Source organism: Pleurodeles waltl, chromosome 10 (assembly GCF_031143425.1).
Source record: "Pleurodeles waltl isolate 20211129_DDA chromosome 10, aPleWal1.hap1.20221129, whole genome shotgun sequence".
In the NCBI taxonomy this organism is placed as follows: Eukaryota; Metazoa; Chordata; class Amphibia; order Caudata; family Salamandridae; genus Pleurodeles; species Pleurodeles waltl.
This window is the reverse complement of record NC_090449.1, coordinates 304,763,612-304,786,870: the sequence shown is the minus strand read 5'-3', so window position 1 is coordinate 304,786,870 and position 23,259 is coordinate 304,763,612. Positions and strand designations below refer to the sequence as shown.

The following is a 23,259-nucleotide window of genomic DNA, read 5'->3' as shown; positions in this document are numbered from 1 at the left end:
CCCTTTTGCTGTGTTGATTGTCGCTCCTAAGTATTGCTGTGTTTGACACGGCATAAGGTGTGACTTTGTGTAGTTGATCGAGAAACCTAGTTTGTGGAGGATTTGTATGACATATTTTGTGTGCTGTGAACACTGTCTTAGCGTGTTGGTTTTGATTAACCAGTCGTCTAAGTACGGGAACACATGTATATGCTGCCTTCTGATATGTGCAGCTACTACCGCCAGGCATTTTGTAAAAAACTCTTGGCGCAGTTGTTATTCCGAATGGCAACACTTTGAATTGGTAATGTATTCCTTGGAATACGAACCTTAGGTATTTTCTGTGTGAAGGATGTATTGGTATATGGAAATACGCATCCTTTAAGTCTAGTGTTGTCATGTAGTCTTGTTGTTTGAGCAGTGGGATTACGTCTTGTAATGTAACCATGTGAAAGTGGTCTGATTTGATGTAGGTATTTGGTGTTCTGAGATCTAGTATTGGTCTCAGACTGCCGTCCTTTTTGGGTATTAGAAAGTACAGTGAGTAAACTCCTGTGTTTATTTGTTGATTTGGTACTAATTCTATTGCTTCTTTTTGTAACAATGCTTGCACTTCTAGTCCTAGAAGGTCTATATGTTGTTTTGACATACTGTGTGTTTTCGGTGGGATGTTTGGAGGGATTTTGAGAAATTCCATGCAATAACCATGCTGGATAATTGCTAAGACCCAAGTGTCTGTTGTTATTTCCTCCCAATGTTTGTAAAATTGGCTTAGTCTCCCCCCACAGGTGTTATATGATGGGGTTGTGTGACGTGTAAGTCACTGTTTATTTTGAGGAGTTTTGGGGCTTTGGAACTTTCCCCTAATCTTCTGGAATTGGCCTCCTCTATATTGCCCCCGAAAACCTCCCCGCTGATATTGGCTCTGGTAAGTGGGCCTTGCTTGTGATGTTGTGGTTTCTGTTGGTTGACCTCGAAACCCTCCCCTAAAAGGTGTTTTGCGAAAAGTGCCTCTGCTCTGCGGGGAGTAGAGTGCGCCCATGGCTTTGGCTGTATCAGTGTGTTTCTTGAGTTTTTCAATAGCAGTGTCGACTTCCGGCCCAAACAACTGCTGTTCATTAAAGGGCATATTTAGCACGGCTTGTTGAATTTCCGGCTTGAACCCCGAAGTACGCAGCCATGCATGCCTTCTTATTGTTATTGCAGTGTTTACTGTCCTCGCAGCCGTATCTGCTGCATCCATTGAAGACCGTATCTGATTATTTGAGATACTTTGTCCTTCTTCCACCCCCTGTTGCGCCCTTTTCTGGAACTCTTTGGGTAAGTGTTCTATGAAATGCTGCATCTCATCCCAATGAGCTCTATCATATCTTGCCAAAAGTGCTTGTGAATTGGCAATGCGCCATTGGTTTGCTGCTTGTGCTGCCACCCTTTTGCCCGCTGCATCAAATTTGCGACTCTCTTTGTCTGGAGGTGGTGCGTCCCCTGAGGTATGAGAGTTCGCTCTCTTACGAGTTGCCCCGACAACTACTGAGTCTGGTGTCAATTACGTTGTAATATAAACGGGATCTGATGGCGGTGGCTTATATTTTTTCTCCACCCTTGGAGTTATGGCTCTGCCTTTAACAGGATCTTGAAAGATTTGTTTTGAATGTTTTAGCATTCCTGGGAGCATAGGTAGGCTTTGGTACTGGCTATGGGTGGATTATAGGGTGTTAAACAAAAAATCATCCTCAATTGGTTCGGAATGCAAGTTGATGTTGTGAAAAGCAGCAGCTCTTGCGACCACCTGTGTGTAAGATGTACTGTCCTCAGGTGGCGACGGTCTTGCAGGGTACGAGTCTGGGCTGTTGTCTGATACTGGGGCGTCGTAAAGGTCCCCTGCATCGGGATCATCCTGACTCATTGTAGTATGAGCTGGGGAGTGCATCAGTGGTGGAGTTGTTACTGGTGATGCGTGTATTGATGGTGGTGGAGACGGTGGTGGAGTTGTCTTCCTTGCCACTTTTGCCTGTGGCTGCTTGTCCTTTTGTTGAAAGGCAAGTTTTCTTTTTATTTTAATTGGGGGAAGAGTGGTTATCTTCCCTGTGTCCTCATGAATGTGGAGCCTTCTTTGTGTATAGTCTGGCTCTACAGCTTCAAGTTCCTCTCCGAATCTATGCTTTTGCATTTGGGAGGTTAATCCTTGTTCCTCTGTGTAGGAACCTGTTTTCGGCTCCGAGGCTGGATGTTTCGGAACCAAAACTTTTTCGGATGTCTTTTTAGGCTCCAAAACCTTTTTTATTTTCGACGTGGCATCTAGGTGCCGAACTTCTTCGGTGCCGCTGTCTCGGTGACAAATTTTTTCTGTGAAAGGTTGCTGTGTGGCGGTATCTCGACCTGAGTCGGATGACTTCGCCACAAACGTGCCATTTTTCGGTGCCGATGATCGGTCACCTATTTTTCAGGTTAAGCCATGGCCTGTTGGCGGTGGCGTCCCCTGGGCTTTTGTTGACTTCTCGTGAGTCTTATGTTTCGACATCTTACTCACGGTTTTTGGCGTTTCTTCGGCCTCGAGCTCTTCCGAGTCCGACTTATGGATGGAGAATGCTTCTTCTTCCTCCTCGAAGCGCTCTTGTCCTGTTGGCGTCGACGCCATTTGCAATCTTCTGGCTCTTCGGTCTCTTAATGTCTTTCTCGACCGAAACGCTCGACAGGCTTCACAAGTATCTTCCTTGTGCTCGGGAGACAAGCACAAGTTACAGACCAGATGCTGATCCGTATACGGATACTTGTTATGGCATTTTGGGCAGAAGCAGAATGGGGTCCGTTCCATCAGCCTTGAAGTCACGTGTGGCCGGGCCGACCAGGCCCCGACGGGGGATCGAAAAAACCCCGAAGGGCCACCGGAGCTCTTCAGAATTCGGTGTCGATTTGTTCTAACTAACCCGATACCGAACGCAAACAATACCGATGATTTTTTCCGAGATTCTAACTAAATTTCCGACCCGAAACACGGAGCGAAAAGGAACACGTCCGAACCCGATGGCGGAAATAAAACAATCTAAGATGGAGTCGACGCCCATGCGCAATGGAGTTGAAATGAGAGGAGTCCCTCGGTCTCGTGACTCGAAAAGACATCTTCGAAGAAATACAACTTGTAACACTCCGAGCCCAACACCAGATGGCGGACTGTGCACAGCATGTGTATCTGCAGCTACACATGCCATCGAACATATATATATATATATATATATATATATATATATATATATATATATATATATATATATATATATAGAGAGAGAGAGAGAGCGATATTAACAACAAATCCAAACAACGCCCTGACCCTACCATTTCCAGACAGAAACACTCGCGTTGAAAGCCTTTTATTACTAATCGCAATAACCCAGGACGTAAGGTTGACCCGGAGATGACCATGTAAGTTTCATAGTTTATATTTAAGCATTAAAGAGATGGTCGTTACTAACATACATGATTCTCAGCATCCCCCTATACTCAACAAATGCCAAAGGGGACCAAAATAACAGCCATATTGAAACTACATGTGCCAAATGGAGACGGAAATAGAAACAACCCCGAGCGCATAAGCGCTAGTTTAAGGAATTAGAATGACACTACTTGATCACACCATCTTCGCATTACCGTCTTAAGAACCAACACCCCTAACTTAGGAACAACTGGCACCAAAAAGGTTTTGATGGGTAACCGTCATGATTTGTTTGGATTTTTAATAATGTATATACCACATGGTACATGTAGTAAAGTCAAGGGAACTTGTACATGTGATTATATATACAAAACGACAATAAAAATATCTTTAAAAAAAAAAGAAGCAGATTTGAGAGAGTTGATTATGTTGGAGAGATCTTAAAGAAATACGGTTTTGTAGGATGACCACTGTGGTATTCAATGAGAAGGGTATGGATAAGAGTGGGAGGCTTAGTGTTGTCAATGTGCTGTTGGATCTTTCTTGTGTCGTATGAGCGGAGTCCACACAATGAATGCTGTAGCCTGTTGGAAAAATAACATCTAGGATGTGTGAACGAGTTACTTACCCATAACTGTGATTCGTCAGCATTAGTATCTTTCATAGATTCACATGACTGAATCATTCCTCGTCACTGAAGTGGGAGTCGCAGTAAAGGCCATAGGCTGTGACCACTTTATTAGCACATCCACCTTATACTAAAAGGCCAGAACTTCGGTCAGTGAGGTGAGAGTGCTCAGTGACTAACCTCTCCTAAAGGAGGCACACCTCAGCTTTCAAAGCACAAGTAGTGGACATTTAAAATTCTTAGATGAAATCACCAAGTTCAGCCTCTGTTTGGGAAGCAGGGTACGTCAGTTGTGAATCTATGGAAGGTATCCACAGTGGGGAACCACAGTTGAAGGTAACTCACTTTTTCTACATGTGGGTCTTTCATAGATGCACATGCTTGAATCAGTAAAGAAAGATTTACAATTTTAAACCATTAAGCACATTAAATGAGGACGGTGGGACAGAGAAAACAGGTCTCCATTTTTTAATATAGGACATAGAACTGCAGGATATCTATCCGTCCACGTTGGTGGTGCTAAGGAACCAGGCAGTCAATCTGTGAGATTGTGGACTGTTAAGTATCTGACCCTGGTATCAGGAGAGAAGCTTAGGACTGCCAGAATCTCAGTGTAGTTAATTCAGGTCTGAAAACCAGTATTGTCTGGGCCAGTAGGGGGCTATGAAAATCAGAATGCATGGTTCTATTTTCATTTTTGCTATTAGTTTGGATAGGTAATTAAGGTAGACAAACAACTTGCACCAACCTATCGAAAGAGCATTCCCCCAGGTAGGTGTGAGTGTCTGCTTACATAATAGTGGCATTTCCTGTGGTGCTTTGTTGCAAACAGGTCTATGTTTGGCTTTCTCCAGGTCCGAAATATCTGTTTTGGTACACTGTCCTTCGACTCTCACTTATGACAATCTTGTAATGTTCTACAGATTATTCTGCCTGATCCTTGCTGGTGCTGGATAAATGTTCTACTATAATGGTAATTTTGTTGTGAATCACTCAAAGCCATATCTTTTGTGCTTCCGTTGATGGGATCTAGAAGCACGTGCCTCCTTGTTTGATTATGTAGGTGGTGTTGTCTGTGTCTGATCAGACCAGCACCTGAAGCATCAGTGGCGACCACTAGGTGACAGGTAATACGTGATCTGATGTTTTCCTGTGCTGCCAACAGGGAAATGCATGTTTCATAACTATCGTTATCTCCACCCTGTCCTCGAAGGAACCAGATAACTGTGCCATATGTTTGTCCAATTCTTTTTCTATAGGCCTCAAGTGAAGTGTCTCCAGAACAGTTTTAGAACCACATAGGAGGCCTAGGGGTGGGGCATTCACCACTTTGGGGGATAAGAAGCTATAATCCCTATTTTGTCAGATGGATAAGTAGGAATGCATGATTTGCCATTGGATGTGAACTCTTTGCTCTCCATGGCCCTCTAATGCAGCTAGTTTTATCAGGAGAATCACTGTGCAGCAGTTACTGTGAGGGGTCTCGATTTGTCTGAGAGGTAATTGGGAGGAAGATACAGCACAGCAAGGCTCAGTAGAGCTCAAAGAAAACTCTGTGGAAACACATCTATATGATATTTACAGAGTCCTGTGACAATTTGCAGCAAGTAATCGCTTGAAAACAGCAGGAAAACTGTTGTAATGCATTCTATGCAGCTTTAGTTAAATTGTTAATCCCCACACAGTGGCTGCAGTTTGACAACTTTAAGTTGCATATATTGCATTTCACAACCATCAAGCGGTATAAAGCGGTAATAAAAGTAATCGACATTCCTCAGCACTCCAGTCACACTCAGCCTGACTGTTGGTTATATCATGTCGCTCGTGTCATACCCCGAGACAAGACGGCAGCCTATACCGCTGTGAAGGGCAGGCCTGCTAAAGGTATGATTTTCTAACTCGAGATGTGTTGGCTACAGTTGTGCATCTTCAGAGTGCATGTCTACTTAGTACTTGATTGTGTATTTGCACAGTGTGTGTCCGTAGTGCGTATCTTTCTGCACAGTCTGCGTTCCTGTGGTGTCTGCATGTTTGAGTGTGTCTACATGTTTTGTGCCTCTCAGCAGTACGTCTGCAGTGTGTAACTGTTTGCAAGTGTGTGTCTGTCAACATAGTGTGTGGCTCTCATACAGCTGTCTTAGCACGGTGCATGTGAGGCTGCAGTGTGGTTGCTGATAGGGGTCTCCTCCCCCTTCCTCTCCAGTTACACCCCGACCTCTCTAAACGCCCCCACCCCCCACTACATTCACACACACACACGCATACACACACCCATTCCCACATGCTTACACGCATGCATACATCCATTCACACACACATACGCAAACACTTTCACAACATACACGCAGACACGCATTCAAATTTCACAACATACATGCACTCTCACGTCCGTACATGCACACACACATTCAACACACACCTGCATTCACACACACACTCAAACATACATGCACACACACCCTCACACACACACAACATCCCCCCACCCCCTCCCCTGTTGGAGAACCAACTTACCTGGATCCAGGGGGTCCTCCGGCAGGAGACAGGACAGGGTGCTGCTACCACCAACAGAACACTGCCAGGCCGTATTATTGGTCATAATATGGCTGGTGGCGGTCTACTGGCGTTGCGCTGCTGGTGGTAGCATGGTGGTGCGGCATGGCCACAGCCGGATTTCTGCCATTCTTGTGGTGGAAATCCGACTGTGGTCATAATATGGCGGACTACTGGTAGCTGCGGCGACGGTCTTTTGGTTGCCTTCGCCGTGGCGGTAGGCAGTTTTTACCACCGATGTTAAAATGAGGGCCTATGTGTCTGTAGAGTGTGTGTGTTTTAGTGGGCATCGTCACGGTGGTGTGTGTCTTTACTGTATGTTTGTATCTGCAGTGTACGTTACTGCTGTGTGTGCGTACGCAGAGTATGCTTGCAGTGTGTGGTGGTTTGTGTGAGAGTGTGTCTGATGTGTGTGTGAGTGGTTTAGTGTGTATCCTTCTGGGTAGGGCTGTTGTGTCAGTTTGTAAGTATTTGGTATTTATAAAGGACCTGTAGACCTTACAGACTGTATTTGAACAGTTGTCAGGGTATTTTCGTTGCATCTTTTAAAACGAAGAGGAAACAAGCAGATGCATGCCGTGGCGCATTTCTGCCTCTAATATCCAACAGTGATTAGAAACGGTATATGAAGCTTATGTTCGCCAAGGTCTAAAAGCATTCAATATGCTGAGTTTGGTCCTGGGAGCACAGGGAAATTCCTACCCCATCCTTTTAATAGGAGCGAGACTCTGGTAGTCCATGCCTGAGACAGTACCATTCCACCAGGAAGAGGAAATAACCAGGATTCTCAAAAAAGCATTCACGAGTACAGCATGCATTAAGTAAACAAATGTTTCTGAAGATAGCAACTAGTTAGGCAGACGCTCAGCACAGTATACGAATTTGTGTAACTATATCCAGGTCATGAGCCTTGTTAGGATACCTTTAAATAACAGGGCAGAGACCCTAAATTAAAACAAAAGTAGGTCAAACCTAAACATTAACCAACAAATGTTGGAGTTGTTTTAGCCAGCTATAGAAGCCCTGCCTATAGTAAGAACGCATCTAAGAAAAATTCAAGCATCACTGTGGTGTCCATTTAGGAATGAAAATGAGCATACAATCACAAGATAAACTAAAATTCAAGAAACTTTTAAACCAAACCTCTTGCTATCAGAGATAGAAAAAGTGGTGGTTTGGAGGCAAAAGTAAAGACATGTGAAACTATATTGTAAGCTGAAAAGCAGGTTTAGCAGCCCAGGGTACTACTTACTGATGAGTTATTTCGTATGGACCTTGATAAAAAATAGAAAGACTAGAACTGTAACATAAACAATCTTGATATGAAAGAAATAACACAGTCACCTCTTTCACCTGATCAACCTAACAGAGTTATGTTTTGTGAGTGGGGGTCAACAGTTTAGCAGTTCGCATCTTTAGATGCATACTGGGGGTTTATCAACTTCTTTAAAATATCATTTAGTTCCTAATCATGTTATTTTTTTAGTCAGCCTCTTTTGCGTGCTCATTCACCAGAGGTGTGATGGCACAAAGGCCCATATTTATACTTTTTTTTAGCGCCGCATTTGCATCATTTTGTGACGCAAAAGTGGCGCAAACTTACAAAATACCATTATATTTTGTAAGTTTGCACCGCTTTTGCGTCAAAAAATGACACAAATGCGGCGCTAAAAAAGTATAAATATGGGCCAAAGTATGCTGAGAAAGAATACCCAAATACTTGAACAAGAGGGAAATAGTCAACTTTTCAAATGCTCTCGGAAACAGAAATGATTAGTCAAGATGAAGCTGAGATGAATGTCCCATAGAAATGTAAGTAGACAGTAAAGGCTCACAGTCCTTTGTCTCTTGAAATGCAACACCAAAAGTAAACCCTGGTTAACTAAGCGCAATGTCCACCTAGGGCTGTATTACATATATGGTGCACTTTCACTGTTTGTGCCACGGTCCACCTTTAAATAGGTGTGACGTGCACTTACAGAGAAAGTGCTCCATATTACAGTGAATGTTCTGCCTCCAGGGCAGCTGCGAACTTGTGCTGCTCTAGGGTAGTGTATTCAAATTAAATATGGAATGGCTGCTTCAAACCTGTGCCACCTTTTTGTGGTGCACTTTCGGTGCTCCTCCTAACACCATGTTTTCCTAAGTGCCAAGGTTCATAAAAGCGCAGGCACAGTGGTTCCCTCATTTACTTGGTGCCATACCCCGATGCAAATAAGGGAACACCCTCTAAACATAGAGCTGGGATACATGTGCATCACTGCTATCTGTGTTACAGAAGGGCACGCACAAGCATCAAACTTAAGTGCCCCAGGCTAACAAAAAGTTGGTGCACAAGCCTGTTACAATCACTATAACATGGCCCCCAGTAGTATAACTTCTAAGTCTATTTTTCAAAAATTCATGTGCAATCTACGACACAATAAATCAAAAGGAAGTCAAGAGCACCAGAAGAAATAGTCATTGATAGAAGCAGCGTTGAAGAGACTATTGACAAGAGCGACATCAACGGCTGTGTTGTTGACAGGGGTGTTGCTGAAGTCTTGAATGGGATCTGCAACGAAAACATCATTAATGTCGTCTGCTCCATATTCAACAGGCCTGTTGTTGACGGGTTCTGTATCTTCCCCTTATGCTGACTTCTCACCATTGCCATTGTAGATGAGGATTTGACAAAGGGAACAGTCAACGACGTTGTTGATGGGATCACATTTGACGCAGGATTTACCTGCAGCTTTTCAGTCAGCGGTGATGATGACAGAGACACTGAAGTTGAAGAATGCTCCCTTTTGCTTTCTTATTCTGGTAGAGACATACTTGATGATTTTGTATATGCCTTCTTATGCCTTTTTGACTCACGCTCTCCTAAGGTTGAGTCCTTAGGCTTAGATCTGGCCTTAGAGGATTCAGCTTCATCAGACTTTTTCTCTCAGATTTAGAGAAACTTGCCTTAGATTCAGCCCCTGAAGAGAGGTGTTCAGAATCATTTTTCTTTTGAATCCAACTGAGAAGTCTCCCCCACACCGTTATTCTGGGATTTGTCAGAATAAGTCCTGCATGTCTTGCAGTTTTTGGCCCTGTAACCATAATAGAGGCAATACATATATCTCTTGTGAGGGTGATATGAGAAAACCCTCATTTTTCAGGAACTATTACATGCCTTAAAGAGGCTGCTTTTAGATTTCTCTATAGTTGCCATTTGTAAGAGGCAACTGGTTTAAGAGGAAACCAGAAGCCCACAACAAAAGACAAAAGTTAACTTAGCTGTTCTTGATGAAGACCAAAGCTCTAGAATTCGCTTCCACATGACGTGCTGTAGAAATTTGAGGTGTGAGCTCCTCTAGGGGAAGTGAGTCACATAGCACTATCACCTCATGGGCTTAGGTCCAGGCCTTTTAAAATGAGATAGATGTTCTAATAAAGTGACCCCAGACTGTGCTTTTACTGCGACTCACACTGAGACAATAGGGAATGATTCAAGCATGTAAATCTATGAACGATCCAATGCTGGAGAACTATGTTTCTGTGATGAAGAGGGAGCCTAGCATGTAATAGGTGATAAGGTCTGATGTGTGGTTCGTAGAGAACTGTAGAGTGAGCTTAAATGAGCATCAGATGTATATGTATTCAGTAGTTTACGGATCCGTGGTAGTTAGGAGGTTGCATATAATGTTGAGCCATTTGTGCATTGATGCGATGTTAGTGTTTGTATCATTTAGGTCTTGGGGAAATTGTGGGAATGGACAGCATGGGATGTTGGGAGAGGCACATGAATATTGCTTCCCAAGTCTCTTCCTAGCCCTATCATGCCCAAATAGGCATTGTTGTTATGTTCATTTTTCGTTGAGGAAATTGTAAAATAACATCAGTGGTAGGCTAGGATGGCCATTTAACTTCAGGCCACCTAAAAAAACAATTAAAAGTTCATCATATGGTCCTAAAATAGGCTAATTGTCCCAGGGTCTATTGAGAAATTCTGAACTGATGGGAACAACACTATTACACAGAGATTTGGCAGTTACTACATACAAAACACTGTTTGACTAATCCAGAGATTTGGGAGTCCATATAAGGCCATCAAAATACTTCTCTGACGCTTTTTTTGTAAGAGCCTAACCTAAATGTCCTAAATGTTCTAAATGTGCTGGCTTTTGTGTAAGAATCTCACCTAAATGTGCTAGCTTGATGACATTTTGACGAGCACCCTTAGGAGGAATAACACACTCTTCTTTTAGTACCATCTTCCCTGAAATTGAGATGGAATCTCTCACTTTACGCAAATTCTGCATAGGAGTTAACTGATTCTCACGAGGCCATCCTTTGTTGTTGAACTCAATATTTTTTGTAATTCAGGATCTTCTTGACAACTCTCCATCCATGCTTCTCTTGATAAGTCACCACCAAACACACACAACACATCACCAACAACCACAACCACACATTCTTTGATGATTTAGGAATAAGATTATGTTGAAGAGTTCAGTGATCTTGAAAGACAATGGGCAGCACTGTTGAACGAACCTTGGATATAGTCTTCCAAAAATTGTATTCAGAAATTTAGATAGAATTCTACCCAAAAGGGCAGACGCTTTACCTGTCCCATTACTATTAAGTAATGCTAACTGGGGTTTACAGTCTGTCTTGATGGCAAATTAACTTCCCCATAGGGACCTTCTAAAACATTCAACAGCATGTGTGCAGGCAAAAGCCTCCCTTTCAATGGTGGAGTATCTGACTTCAAAACAAGAAAGGGGGTACTAAGGCAAAAGTCATAGTGTTTTCCAAACCCTGCCTTCTCTGAGTAAGCATGGCTCCCAAACTTCAGAGCTGGTATAAACATATAAATAGTAACTTAGCTTTTAATTAAAAGGAGTAAGAGGTACAGGACTGAAAATTTAGTTTTTGAGAGCAATAAATGCTTCCTGATGTTCCTCTGACCATATGAAGTCTACTCCCTTTTAAAGCAAATTTCTTAAAGGCAATGCTATGTGAGAAAACACATATTTCTGGAGTAAAACTCACAAAATCCTAAATAAGATCGTAGTTGATCTTTGTCAGCAGGTATGCGTAATTTTTCAATAGCTTAAATCAAATACAGTATAGGTGGTATACCTTTGGCAGGTATGGTGTGACGCATATAATCAATCTCCTGCATGAGAAATTTGCATTTTTACATCTGTAATGTCACGCCTTGCTTCTGTATAATTTCTAATACCTTTGACAACCGTAAATTGTGTGATTCTATTGTGTAATCAAAAACAAGAATGTTGTCTTGAAACGCCATAACCCCTTCCATACCCTTAAAAAGGGTAAACAGCAGTTTTGGGGAAACAAATATGGCTGACCCTAATCCAAATGACATCCGCACACACCTGAAAGCTCCATCAGGTGTGATGAATGTACTAAGATGTCTGCACCCTTCTTTCAGCAAAATCTGGTGATATGCATATTTGAGGTCTCAACAAGCAAAATATTTTGCCCCTCCAATTGTGCCAAAAGTGTTTGTATTTTTGGCAAGGGATGCCAGTCAACAATGATCTTTTTGTTTAAAGACATCAAATCAGCACAGAACCTTAAAGAACCAGATTTTTTCTTCACCAATACAATGGGAGGCACCCATTTGGATGAAACAACAGGTTCAATTACACCCTCTTCTTGAAACTGTTGAGTAAAACATGGAGTTATTTTCTTACACTAATGGGTACATCCCTGACTTTATGTCTAACAGGAGACGCACCAGGTCTGAGTTTAATCTCATGAGATAATTCTTTAAGCATGCCCAACTCTTTTCTGAATAAATATTTATACTGTGAGATAACTCCATCAATACCTTGAGGTATGGTCATACAATACTCAGGAATATCACAAGATGGATACAGAATGAGTCCTAGGTTACCTTGATGCAGCCACCCTAGGACATGCTGACCATTTTTAACAATGCATATTTTCCCAAACTTATGTGAGACATATAAGAATTGGAAGCCACAAAATAACCCACGATGCTGATGACAGATAGTTACAAACCATGCACCTTTAAACCATTATCTTCTAAGTTTCTATTGTTTCAATGTTTTTTAATAATGCCTCAGAAACTAAGGGAAAAGATGACCCTGAATCCACCAACATGATGGTTTTGACTCCATCAATAGCAACCTCACATTTCAGTGGTTTACTATCACTATCAATGGCTTTGGTAGGAATCTCATCCTGGCTCTTGTCACCACAGCAAACTGTTAAGATGAGATTATCTTTTTCCTGTCAGTCTTCACCATAGTCAGTCAATATGGCATTTATATTGTGATGAGGCCAGCAAACAGACAACAATCTTCCTACATTTGAAAAATTCTGTAAAATTTGCAGAACATAGGGATTTATTGGAATGCATATCCAATCTACATCTTGCATATTTGGCTTTACTGCCATTGGTTTTTATTAGTACATTTGTTAAATGTATTTCTGTTAGCATTGCGTACCACAGCAACTTCGAGGTGATTCTCCTTTTCATCATTTAGCATTTTTCATTAACCTCTTGACCTCTCAATACCATTTGCTACCTCTACCACTTCAGTCAATGTAGGATTCCTATGTCTTAATAATTGTGTCTGAATTTTCTTGTTGTTGCAGTGCATAATCCCCTCATCTAGAATATATTGGTCAATAATGGCTCCAAAATAACACATTGCTGCTAAAATGCAGAGCGGCAATGTAACTTTAAAGTGGTTCAGTAGTAAACTGATGTTGTGAATAAAAATTAAAGTGTTCCATTACCAAATTTGTCTCAACAGGAAAATTTGATTTAAGTCTATCTAAAGATTCACAGAACTCATCATATTCCTCAACCCCATCAGGCGCATGATATTGAGGTAAGTGATCAAAAAGTTATTGCGCCTCTGCACCAACATAGTTCAATAACAAACCTTTCTTTCTTGTAGCAGTGAACAGATTAGCATCAATAGAAAATCTAAAATTGTTAAATAACTCAATCTATTTGCTCCATTTCGTGGGCACATCCCCAGGAGTTTGGAGTAATGGTGGTGGTTTGTTATAAGATTGTTGCATGACGGAAATATGAAAATTAAACACCTGAGTTGAAAACAAGCTGTCCAGAAGAAACCTATGCCAGAAAGCTATAAAAATGTGAGGAGAGACGTTCACTATGTGTGACAATCAAGAATAAAAACTTAACTTGGTTTTCTATGAAGAAGACAGTGACCGATTGATGTACGAGCCCAAATGCAGTGACCATAAAGGAAATTCAGGAAATAGTTCCGCAGTGAAGAACACAGCTGGAGACAAGTCCTGGGTTGCCACAATGTAGTAATAATGGCATTAACCAGCATAGGTAAGAAATGACTTTAATATGTATAACTATCCACGTCAGCGGAGGAGGTGACCAACCACGACAATGGTCAGTATCCAACTGCCGTAGACTTGAAATACAAAGTTCTAGCATGGCAACTAGCTTGTGGTATGCAATAACCAGATACATATTCCTTCTTATTTTTACTGAACTGTTTTTGCTGGCCTTAGGACTCTGGGCACTTTACATAAACAAATAAGAGGCACTTGTTAAATACAATAGAGGAACTACATTGGAGACTGCTTCGCCTCTTCAATTTCTTTGTCTGTATCTCATACCATCCTAAAAACACATAGCATGGTGTTCTCTTTCAAAGGACAATTGCAGTGACTTTAGTGGATACCTTCTGTACTCATTGTTATACAACTGTGTATTTAACGAGTGCCTCTTATTTGTTTATACATCACTGTCTGTTTGGCTTGCCATACAGTTGGGGACCAGGGGTGTGGTCCTCTAAGAGTGCACCGTATGATAATTTATGCTAAGACTCATATTTACCTCGTAGCCTTGAGCGCCATTCTTTCCCTTAAGTCAACACCCTTCCAAAGTAGAAATCTCTCTGGGCACTTTACCACTACTGACCAGTGCTAAAGTGCAAGTGCTTTCTGTCTAAATTGGACTGGTGATTGGTTTATGCATGACTGACATATATGATTTACTGGTAAGTCCCTAGTAAAGTGCACTATGTGTGCCCATCGCCTGTAAATCAAATGCTACTAGTGGGCCTGCAGCACTAATTGTGCCACACACGAGTTGCCCTGTAAACCTGTCTCAGATCTGCCACTGCAGTGTCTGTGTGGGCAGTTTTGTATTGCCAGTTCGACCTGGCAAGTGTACCAACTTGCCAGGCCCAAACCTTCCCTTTTACTACATGTAAATCACCCCTAAGGTAGGCTCAAGGCAGCCCCGTGGGCAGGGTGCAGTGTATTTAAAAGGTAGGACATATATTGGTGTGTTTTACATTTCCTGACAGTTAAATACCGCTAAATTATGTTTTCACTATTGTAAGGCCTATCTCTCCCATAGGGTAACATAGGGTTTGTCTTGAAATATCTTTTAAGGGCAGTTTTCCACTGGGAGTAGATAGAGATCGGGAGTTTGGGGTCTCTAAACTCACAATTTAAAAATACATGTTTTGGTGAAGTTGGTTTTTAAATTGTCTGTTTGAAAATGCCACTTTTTGAAAGTGGGCATATTCTTGCTTAACCATTCTGTACCTCTGCTTGGCTGCTGAATCCACATCTGGGTCAGACTGACAGTTGGGCTGTTTGTGAATTCACTCTAGACAGTGACACAGAAGGAGATGAGGTGTGTCCTGCATATCCTTATGAGTTGTCCTGGGCTACAGCGGAAGAGAAGAGCTGAAAACGGCACTTGAAAGGGCTGTGCCTGACCTCACACAATACAGTCTCTAAACCCCTAGACTGTGGCTGGGGCAAGGCAACGAAGAGGCAGGGTTTTGTGCACTACAAAGACTTTCCTTTGAAGTTTGCCTACTTTAAAGGCGTAAATGAGTATAAGTATTGGACTGCTGACCCCACAATTTTAGAACACTGATGGACTGAGGGCATTCTGCCAGGGAGAAGAGCTAGATACTTGAGGAGGACCTGCCACTGTGCCTGTTGCTTTGCTGTGCTGGCCTGCTGCTGCTACTTCTGCCCTAGAAGTGAAAGGACTGGACTTTCAGGAACATCAAAGACTTCATCTGCCAGCACCTGGACTCTCTTGCTGAGATCCCTGGCTTGCCAAGTGGTGCCACATCTAGTCCCTTGGAAGGGGGTGCTGGTAAAACCTGAAAGAAAATCAACGCACCGGAGCTGGGTGGCAGAAAAATCAACGCAGTGCCTGCACCGCAGCTGAAAAATCGATGCAGCGCCAGTGAAATCAACGCATCACCTGCTTCAGCACAGATCCATAGTTGCTGTGCGTCTGGATTTTCCACTCAACGTCCCTGGGCGTCATATCTTCAACACCCATACACAAACCCTAGGCTGCCTGTCTGGAAATCGACGCATCCCTTCCCTGCGAGGAAAGAATCAACACACCGCTTACCAGGTGGGGAAAGAATCAACATTCAGCCTCACTTGCGAGTAAGGAATCTACGCATCAATTGCTTTTCTTATGCAACCTCGCCCCTGCGGCTCTATTTTTTAAGCATACCAGGTACTTGGTGCTAAAACAATGCATCCATTAATTCTTATGGATTAAGACTCTTTTTTAACTCTAAAAAGTAATATCTTTTCTTGTGTATGTTGAATTCTCGTCGTCTTGTTTGATTTAGATAAATATTGGCTATTTTACTAAACTTGTGTGGAGTTCTTTTGGGGTGTTCTCACTGTTTTACTGTGTGTGTTTGTACAAATACTTTACACAGTGCCTCTGGGATAAGCCTGACTGCGTGTGCCAAGCTACCAAGGGGGTGAGCAGGAGTTATCTGAGCTGTGTATCTCCCTTAACCTGACTGAAGTCAGAGTCCCTACTTGGAAAGGGTGTAAACTGACTGCCAACTAGGGACCCCATTTCTAAAAGATGCATATGAGAGTCTCAAAAGCAGCCTTGTTGTGTCACTGGGTAAATAAAATGCACTTTGTGCATTTTATTAAATAGGTAATGGTTCTGTGTGAATCCATCGCTCTTGACAAAAACACAACTAATTTAGATGAGCTAACCCAGGAAACATATTTTTTGTTCTAAAATGTTTTCACTCTGAATGACTTCTAAGCTCAAATACTAAGCATGTTTCTCATTTCAAAGAGATACATGTGATTTAAAAAAGGTGAGAATAGCACGGGATTTACTCATGTGCAGTATGTCCGTGAGTGTGACTCTAAAATGGAAAGGTGAGTTGGGGGCACTTAGATATTTTAATCTACTGCAGCATATTCTCCAGGGCCAGCCCGAATATAAAACTAGTGTCTAAACAATATTACCACACATTCCCCATGTTACCTCCTTTGGGGAGGAGCAGGGTAACATGCAAATGGAACTTATTAATAGGAAGATGATTTTAGAAGAATGGCTCATTCAGGAATGTCCACAGGTGATTGTGGAATGCACAGAGATGTGTGGGGCCTTGCAAAACCTGACTTTTTAGGTCTGGCTTTGAAACAGCTTTAGCTGTCGCATCAAACTATTGTGTTTCTCAAAACATCATACAAAATCGATATATATATATATATATATATATATATATATATATATATATATCTCAAGTTGTAATTGGTAAGCAACCTTCAAAGGTCTATTAAATTGTCATTCACATTTTGTTTTGTCCACCACAATTATTCATGTGGCCACAAGTCAGCCCATTTTACCCACTGGCTCTTTTAATTTTTGGGTGACTACACAAAGCATGTGCACATTGTTCGCAATAGGCCTAAAATGTGTTCCTTTCTATTAGGGCAAAGCTGAATCAAATTATACCTTAATGTACTTGCGTATTAAGTTTAAATGTCAGACATTTACTTTGCATGTGCTTCTTTTTAACATTTATGTTCCAAGGAGTTTAAGTGACATTGTAACATAATAGCTGTCCGCAATTTGAGTGCTTTGTTACGTGGTGATTCACTCTTGTCTCCTTCACAATCATTAATAATAAAATGCATGGTGCAACTGAAACACTTATACCCATATTTATACTTTTCTAGCACCGCCTTTGCGTCATTTTTTGATGCAAAAACGGCGCAAACTTGCAAAATACAATTGTATTTTGTACATTTGCGCCATTTTTGCGTCAAAAAGCGGCACAAAGGAGGCGCTAAAAAAGTATAAATATGGGCCCATGCTGTTTAAAAATATCAGTAATGAAACACCCTAATTTGTTAACAGTTATTTAAATTCAAAATTCTTATTGCAAGCATAAAGAGGCCAGCATAATTTATTTTTGTCCTATTTTTGTGGTACATGATTGCAATAAAAAAATAACCAGCGCACCAGCTTGCCAAGGTCACACATATTGGCTTGATGTATCAGTGGACTACTTACCGAAGGTTGCTGCAGTACAGGAGTGGCGACAGCAGACTTTTAAGCACATTGTAGGTGAGGCAATAAGAGAGGTTCGTCTCCTCGAAGCATGCATCGGAGACATGAAGCAGATAGGCTAGCACAGAGCAGTTCACTGGAGTCAGCTTGCCTGCCAAGCTCTCGTTCCTCAAGGCATCCTCAACACTCTTAGCAATCTCTGTGTGCTGCAGTTCATGCAGACAGTGCATCACATTTATAGTCCTTGAGCTGATGTTGTAGTTGGTATTGAGGCAGCTTTGAAGATAGCCAATAACTTGACTCCTAAATACACTGCTCTCGTCCTTAGGCAGAAGTATACTGGAGAACACCCTGCTTACCTGTGGGGAGAGAAGGCCAGACAGAAAGCGCACAAATATGTCCAAATGCCCCTCGTCTGACTGCAGTGACCTCTGCATGGCATTCTTAAAGTGATTTAAGAAACCCAACTTTGGCCATGACATCCCACTCTCCGTAAAGAGGTCAAAGATCGATCTCTTGGAAGCCATATAGTAGTATGTTGCAGCCAGGAACTCCTGAAGTGATAAGTGAGTAAAAAAATATACAGTGGAAAAATGTGTATCTTCTTTCAGTAATATTCTGTTACACAGACTACCCTGTAGTGACAGAAGGTCAATGCTGTTGCTTTTCATGTCATGTTCATAAAACACATACTTTTTCTTGATCAGGCCATAGAATGCCAACCTTCCAAGGCAGGGGATCAACTTCCGACTGTTGTTAAAAGCTTGGTCAAATTTACACATTTCCCGGTCCTTCTCTGTCCAGTCACTGCTGCCTAGAGCCATCCTGAAATAGTAGGAGTAAATTTCCGACAATGTCTTGGGAGCATCTGCCATTTCAGCGGACCGCTGAATAGTGTTTGTAATAATGTACCCTATGGAAGAGCCAGCAATCAAGCATACCGCTGGCACAGAGCACAAACAATGCAGGGATCTGTTGGCCTTAATGTAACTTAAAACCTGGTTAGATAAGTCTCTGTTCTCAAAGAACATTTTATCCAAAAAATCCTTGATTTCCACATCATGGAGACCTCGCATTTCAGTCATGCGGTCAACAAGTCCTCCTGGTATCTGGCTGGCAGCAATGGGTCTAGAAGTGATCCATATGGTGGCTTCTGGAAATAGGTTCCCGCGAATGATATTGGTGACCAGGTGGTCCACTTGTAGTTCCTTTTTGGGGTCTGCACAAACAACAGCACTGGAAAAATCAAGAGGTGATTTAAACTCATCAAGGCCATCCAGGATTAAGAGAGTCCTGACTGCTCCACTGGAGATGTAGCTAGGCTCTGTTATGTGTGGAAAAGCTGTCCTAATTAGCCTTTCAACAGATAACTTATCATAGCTGTTCAATTCCCGGAAAGTTATAGGAAGCACAAAGGGAAAATCTTTACTAAGCTCCCCCTTGGTCCACATGTAAACAAACATTTTCACTAATGTGGTTTTGCCCATCCCAGCCACCCCAACAGTGACTGAGATCCTGGGTGGGAAGCTGTATTTTGACAATGGCTGGAAGACTTTTTCCAAAGACACACTCCTAGTGACATTCCTGGTGCCTCGACTGGCCTCGAGCTGTGTTACATCGTGTTCTCGTTGCTGGATGTCAGTTAATCCTTCTACGAGCAGAAGATTGGTAAGTCTTTCCAGGGAAGTTTTTTCCAATATGGGGCCCAGTTCAATGCCGGTGCTATACTTCATCTGGAGGACCTCTGAATGCCTCTGCACCAGGGGATCTGTTGAGGAAGGAACACAGTGGTCAGTTCAAGAAGAATAATGAAAAACAGCAATCTTTACAGAAACATTGCAAGCAATTTCCAAAAAAGGCTGAGTTCATTCCTGATTCCTGTAGTCGTAGGAAAGATGAAAAAGGTGTAACGTGGGAGAAGTTATGTCTTACTCTTCCACACCTCATATCCATCTAAGAGTGACCCTATGCAGGGCTCAAGGACAAAGTCAATCTACATGTTAAATCAGTCAGTGGCCTTCCACTGGATAAATCAAATGCAGTTTGAGAGTAACTCCAATATCCACTGAGATCTATCAAGCTGGACCCTCTTTATTAACTTGGAGAAATTCCAAGTTATGTGTGCAAACTTTAGAAGCCTCAGGCACCAGAAAAACAGGGTCTTGTCTTAGCACTAGACAGTCCAACTAAACATGATACAACTCTAGAACTTACCTCTCCTTAACAAAGGGTTCTCATTCTCATTGGTCATCTTCTGGAAATAACTGTTTTCTATGGAGAGATTATGTTAAGACGAGTGGCAAGATGCCCAGTTGGATACTAAGGGCCAGAGGTATGAAACTTTTTTGCACTTGCAAACGGTGCGAATCTCAAAAATCGGCCGTTTGCGAGTGCAAAAACGTGGTCTGCGAGGCATGAAAGGCATTCGCAGACCAAAAATAAGAAATCTAAAAAATTTTGATTTTTTGCGTTGCAACCTGGTTTTGCGAGTTGCATTTTGCGATTAGGTATTTCCAGTAGGAAATTGCGAAGCGCAAATTGCAATTCGCAAAATCCAAGTTGCAAAGAGATGCATCAAAAAATCGCAAATTGCGATTTTTCACAGAATGGCATTTTGCACATGCAAAATACCATGAACTGAAACCAGGTGGTAACCAGGTGCAACATATATAAAGAGGCCCAGAATGCCTCAAACTCTTTTCAACAATGGCTGCACTCTATGTCATGGCGAGGAGGATGAGGATCTTGGCAGGTTTGAGGAGAGGGAGGAGGAGACAGGAGCGCATTTTCAGAGTGTGCATTACACTTTTTGACCTGACAGAGGAGGAAATATATGAGAGGTATAGGATGAACTCAGCCATGATACTTGATCTGGTAGCTGAGCTACAACCCATACTACAGCGCAGAACACTAAGGAGTCACAGCATACCCACCCATGTGCAGGTATTCTGCTCCCTACACCTACTCGCCTCAGGGAGCTATCAAGGGGTCATAGCAGCAGCTGGAGTGGTCACACAGAGTACCCTCTCCAGATTTTTCAATGCATTTATCAATGCCACGCTGAGCAAACTACACCAGTACATCAGATTCCCTCACACCCCACAGGAATTACAGCAGTCAAAAATAGAGTTTTACCAGATAGCACAGTTCCCCCACGTCCTAGGTGCCATAGATGGCACACATGTGGCAATCTGTCCACCATCAGCCACAGAGTTGTGTACCGCAACCGGAAATACCAACATTCCATGAATATACAGGTGATATACAATGCCGCCTACATCATTACTGATCTCGTGGCCAGGTACCCAGGGAGCACACATGATTCTTACATCTTTCGCCACAGAGGGATTCACACAAGACTGCTAGCTGGGGAGTTTGGTGAAGGATATCTACTAGGTAATGTCCCTCTGTACACTGGTGCATTGATGGCGTACCGATGTTAGATGGCTCAGTTACTCATCACACCCTCTGTCCCTTCCAGGAGACAGTGCTTACGCAGTGCACACCTACATGATGACACCCTACCTCAATCCTACAACACCAGCCGAACGGAGATACAATGCGGCACACAGGGTAACCCGCAACATGGTGGAGCGCACATTTGGACTGCTGAAGAGTCGCTTCCGGTGCCTCCACAAAAGTGGAGGGGCACTACAGTCCAGTCCAGAGACAACATGTAGAATAGTGGCTACTTGTGCAATCCTGCACAATATAGCTACCACCAGGGGCATACCTGTAGAAATCAGTGATACTGAATCAGATGAGCATGATGATCCCAAACCACCTTTACAGCCAGCAGACAGGACCAGTGCAGCAGAGGGAAGGCAAAGGCGTGCCGACATCACACACAACCCTTTCAGACGTGAGTATTAATGACACAAATCCTCTATCAACTGTACCTGTAGTGAAATAAATTTATTATCTTAAGTCAGGTAATGTACGTGTGAGTAAGAAAAAAAAAAAACAGGTAATGTGACAAACGCAAACCAATGAAGAACCAGAGTTATGCACTATTACTTCATAGTGTCAACAGCAGACCTATGGCAGCAAGAGTCATTTTTTGTGCCCATGCACACCACTCGGGTGCACAGGTACGTCACTGGCACCTCTATTGTCACCCTCAGTGGTAGTGCTGTGCCTGGCACTGTGCCGTCTGGTGTCCGCTGCTGGTACGGCAACACTGCTGAGGCTGGAACTGTCCTCAGTGTCCCCCAGTGCTAGCTCACTCGGAGTGGCTGATCTTGGTCCCATAATGTGTTCGATCACATTTGTGATCTGCACAAGTCCATTGACAACGTCCCTACTGCTGTGTGCTGCCTCCACTTGCGCATCCACTGCACGATGGGCAATCAGTGCTGTAGAATTTGCCATCCTGTTAGAGGAACGACAGAAGCTTCCAAACATGGTACGGAATCTGCGCTCCTGTCTGCGCTGGCTCCCCCTCTCATGGCGCTGCTCCTGGCAGAGTTCACGGACAGCACTTGTAAGGTCCCTGGTGTCCTGTGATACCTGCACCTGACCCTCACGCAGCTGTACAATGTTACTATTGAGGGAGTCAAGTTGGCGATGCAGGCCCATCATGTTGCTGTTATGTTTGCGTAGGTTTCTGTCTAATGCAAGGATCCGCTTATTTTGCAGACGCTGCTGCTGCAACATAGCAGCTTCTAGGCCACCGAATAAGGAAGGACCCTCACCTAACTCATGCTGCTGTGTCCAGGACTCTGTCGCAATCCTGCGTGGTGCTGTGGTTGGATGACACCTGCCCTCCTGAATCTGGCTGCACCTGTCTGGTGCTGATGGGGTACTTGGCCCTTCCTGCTGCTCATCGGAGTCGTTGCTGAGCTCTGGCAGTGGCAGTGCCCTGGGCCTGCGTCGTACAGTCGCTATGTTGAGGGACCCACTGGTGTTCGAATCTGAGGCCAGATGGGTGTCTGTTTCGCCTACCCGTGCAGATGCTGTGGCTGCTGGGCCTGGCCCACCTGCAACAACAATATGCAGCATGTCATTTCTGTATGTTACATTTTCGGTCAGACAATGGCAATAAAGGTACAGGTACTGCTCTACACTGTGTTGTGTTCCTCTGGGTTCTTGTAACGAAGGTGGGTCAGTAGTGTATCAATTGTAACACTGGACCACTCGTGAACCTCAACTAGAGGCGAAGTGTGGGTGAACTGTGGTGTGGTGTGGGGTCTGGGAGGGGAATTTCCTTTACGGACTAGGTGGTCTCACACACACTATATAGTGTCATGCTTCATCATATGACCACCTAGCCCCACCCAGGTAGGACAGTGCCACCTGGGCGGACTCAACCTCACTGTTAAAGGAACA

At 43.0% G+C, this 23,259-nt stretch overlaps 1 protein-coding gene across 1 annotated transcript in view; it reads right to left on the bottom strand.

The window, feature by feature from the left end:
* The window catches only part of NLRC3 (NLR family CARD domain containing 3), a 376,757-nt gene that overhangs the window by 291,897 nt on the left and 61,601 nt on the right, over positions 1-23,259 (bottom strand). Inside the window, 1 exon segment of the mRNA XM_069209220.1 lies at positions 17,935-19,699. Coding sequence (XP_069065321.1) covers positions 17,935-19,699 — 1,765 coding nt within the window.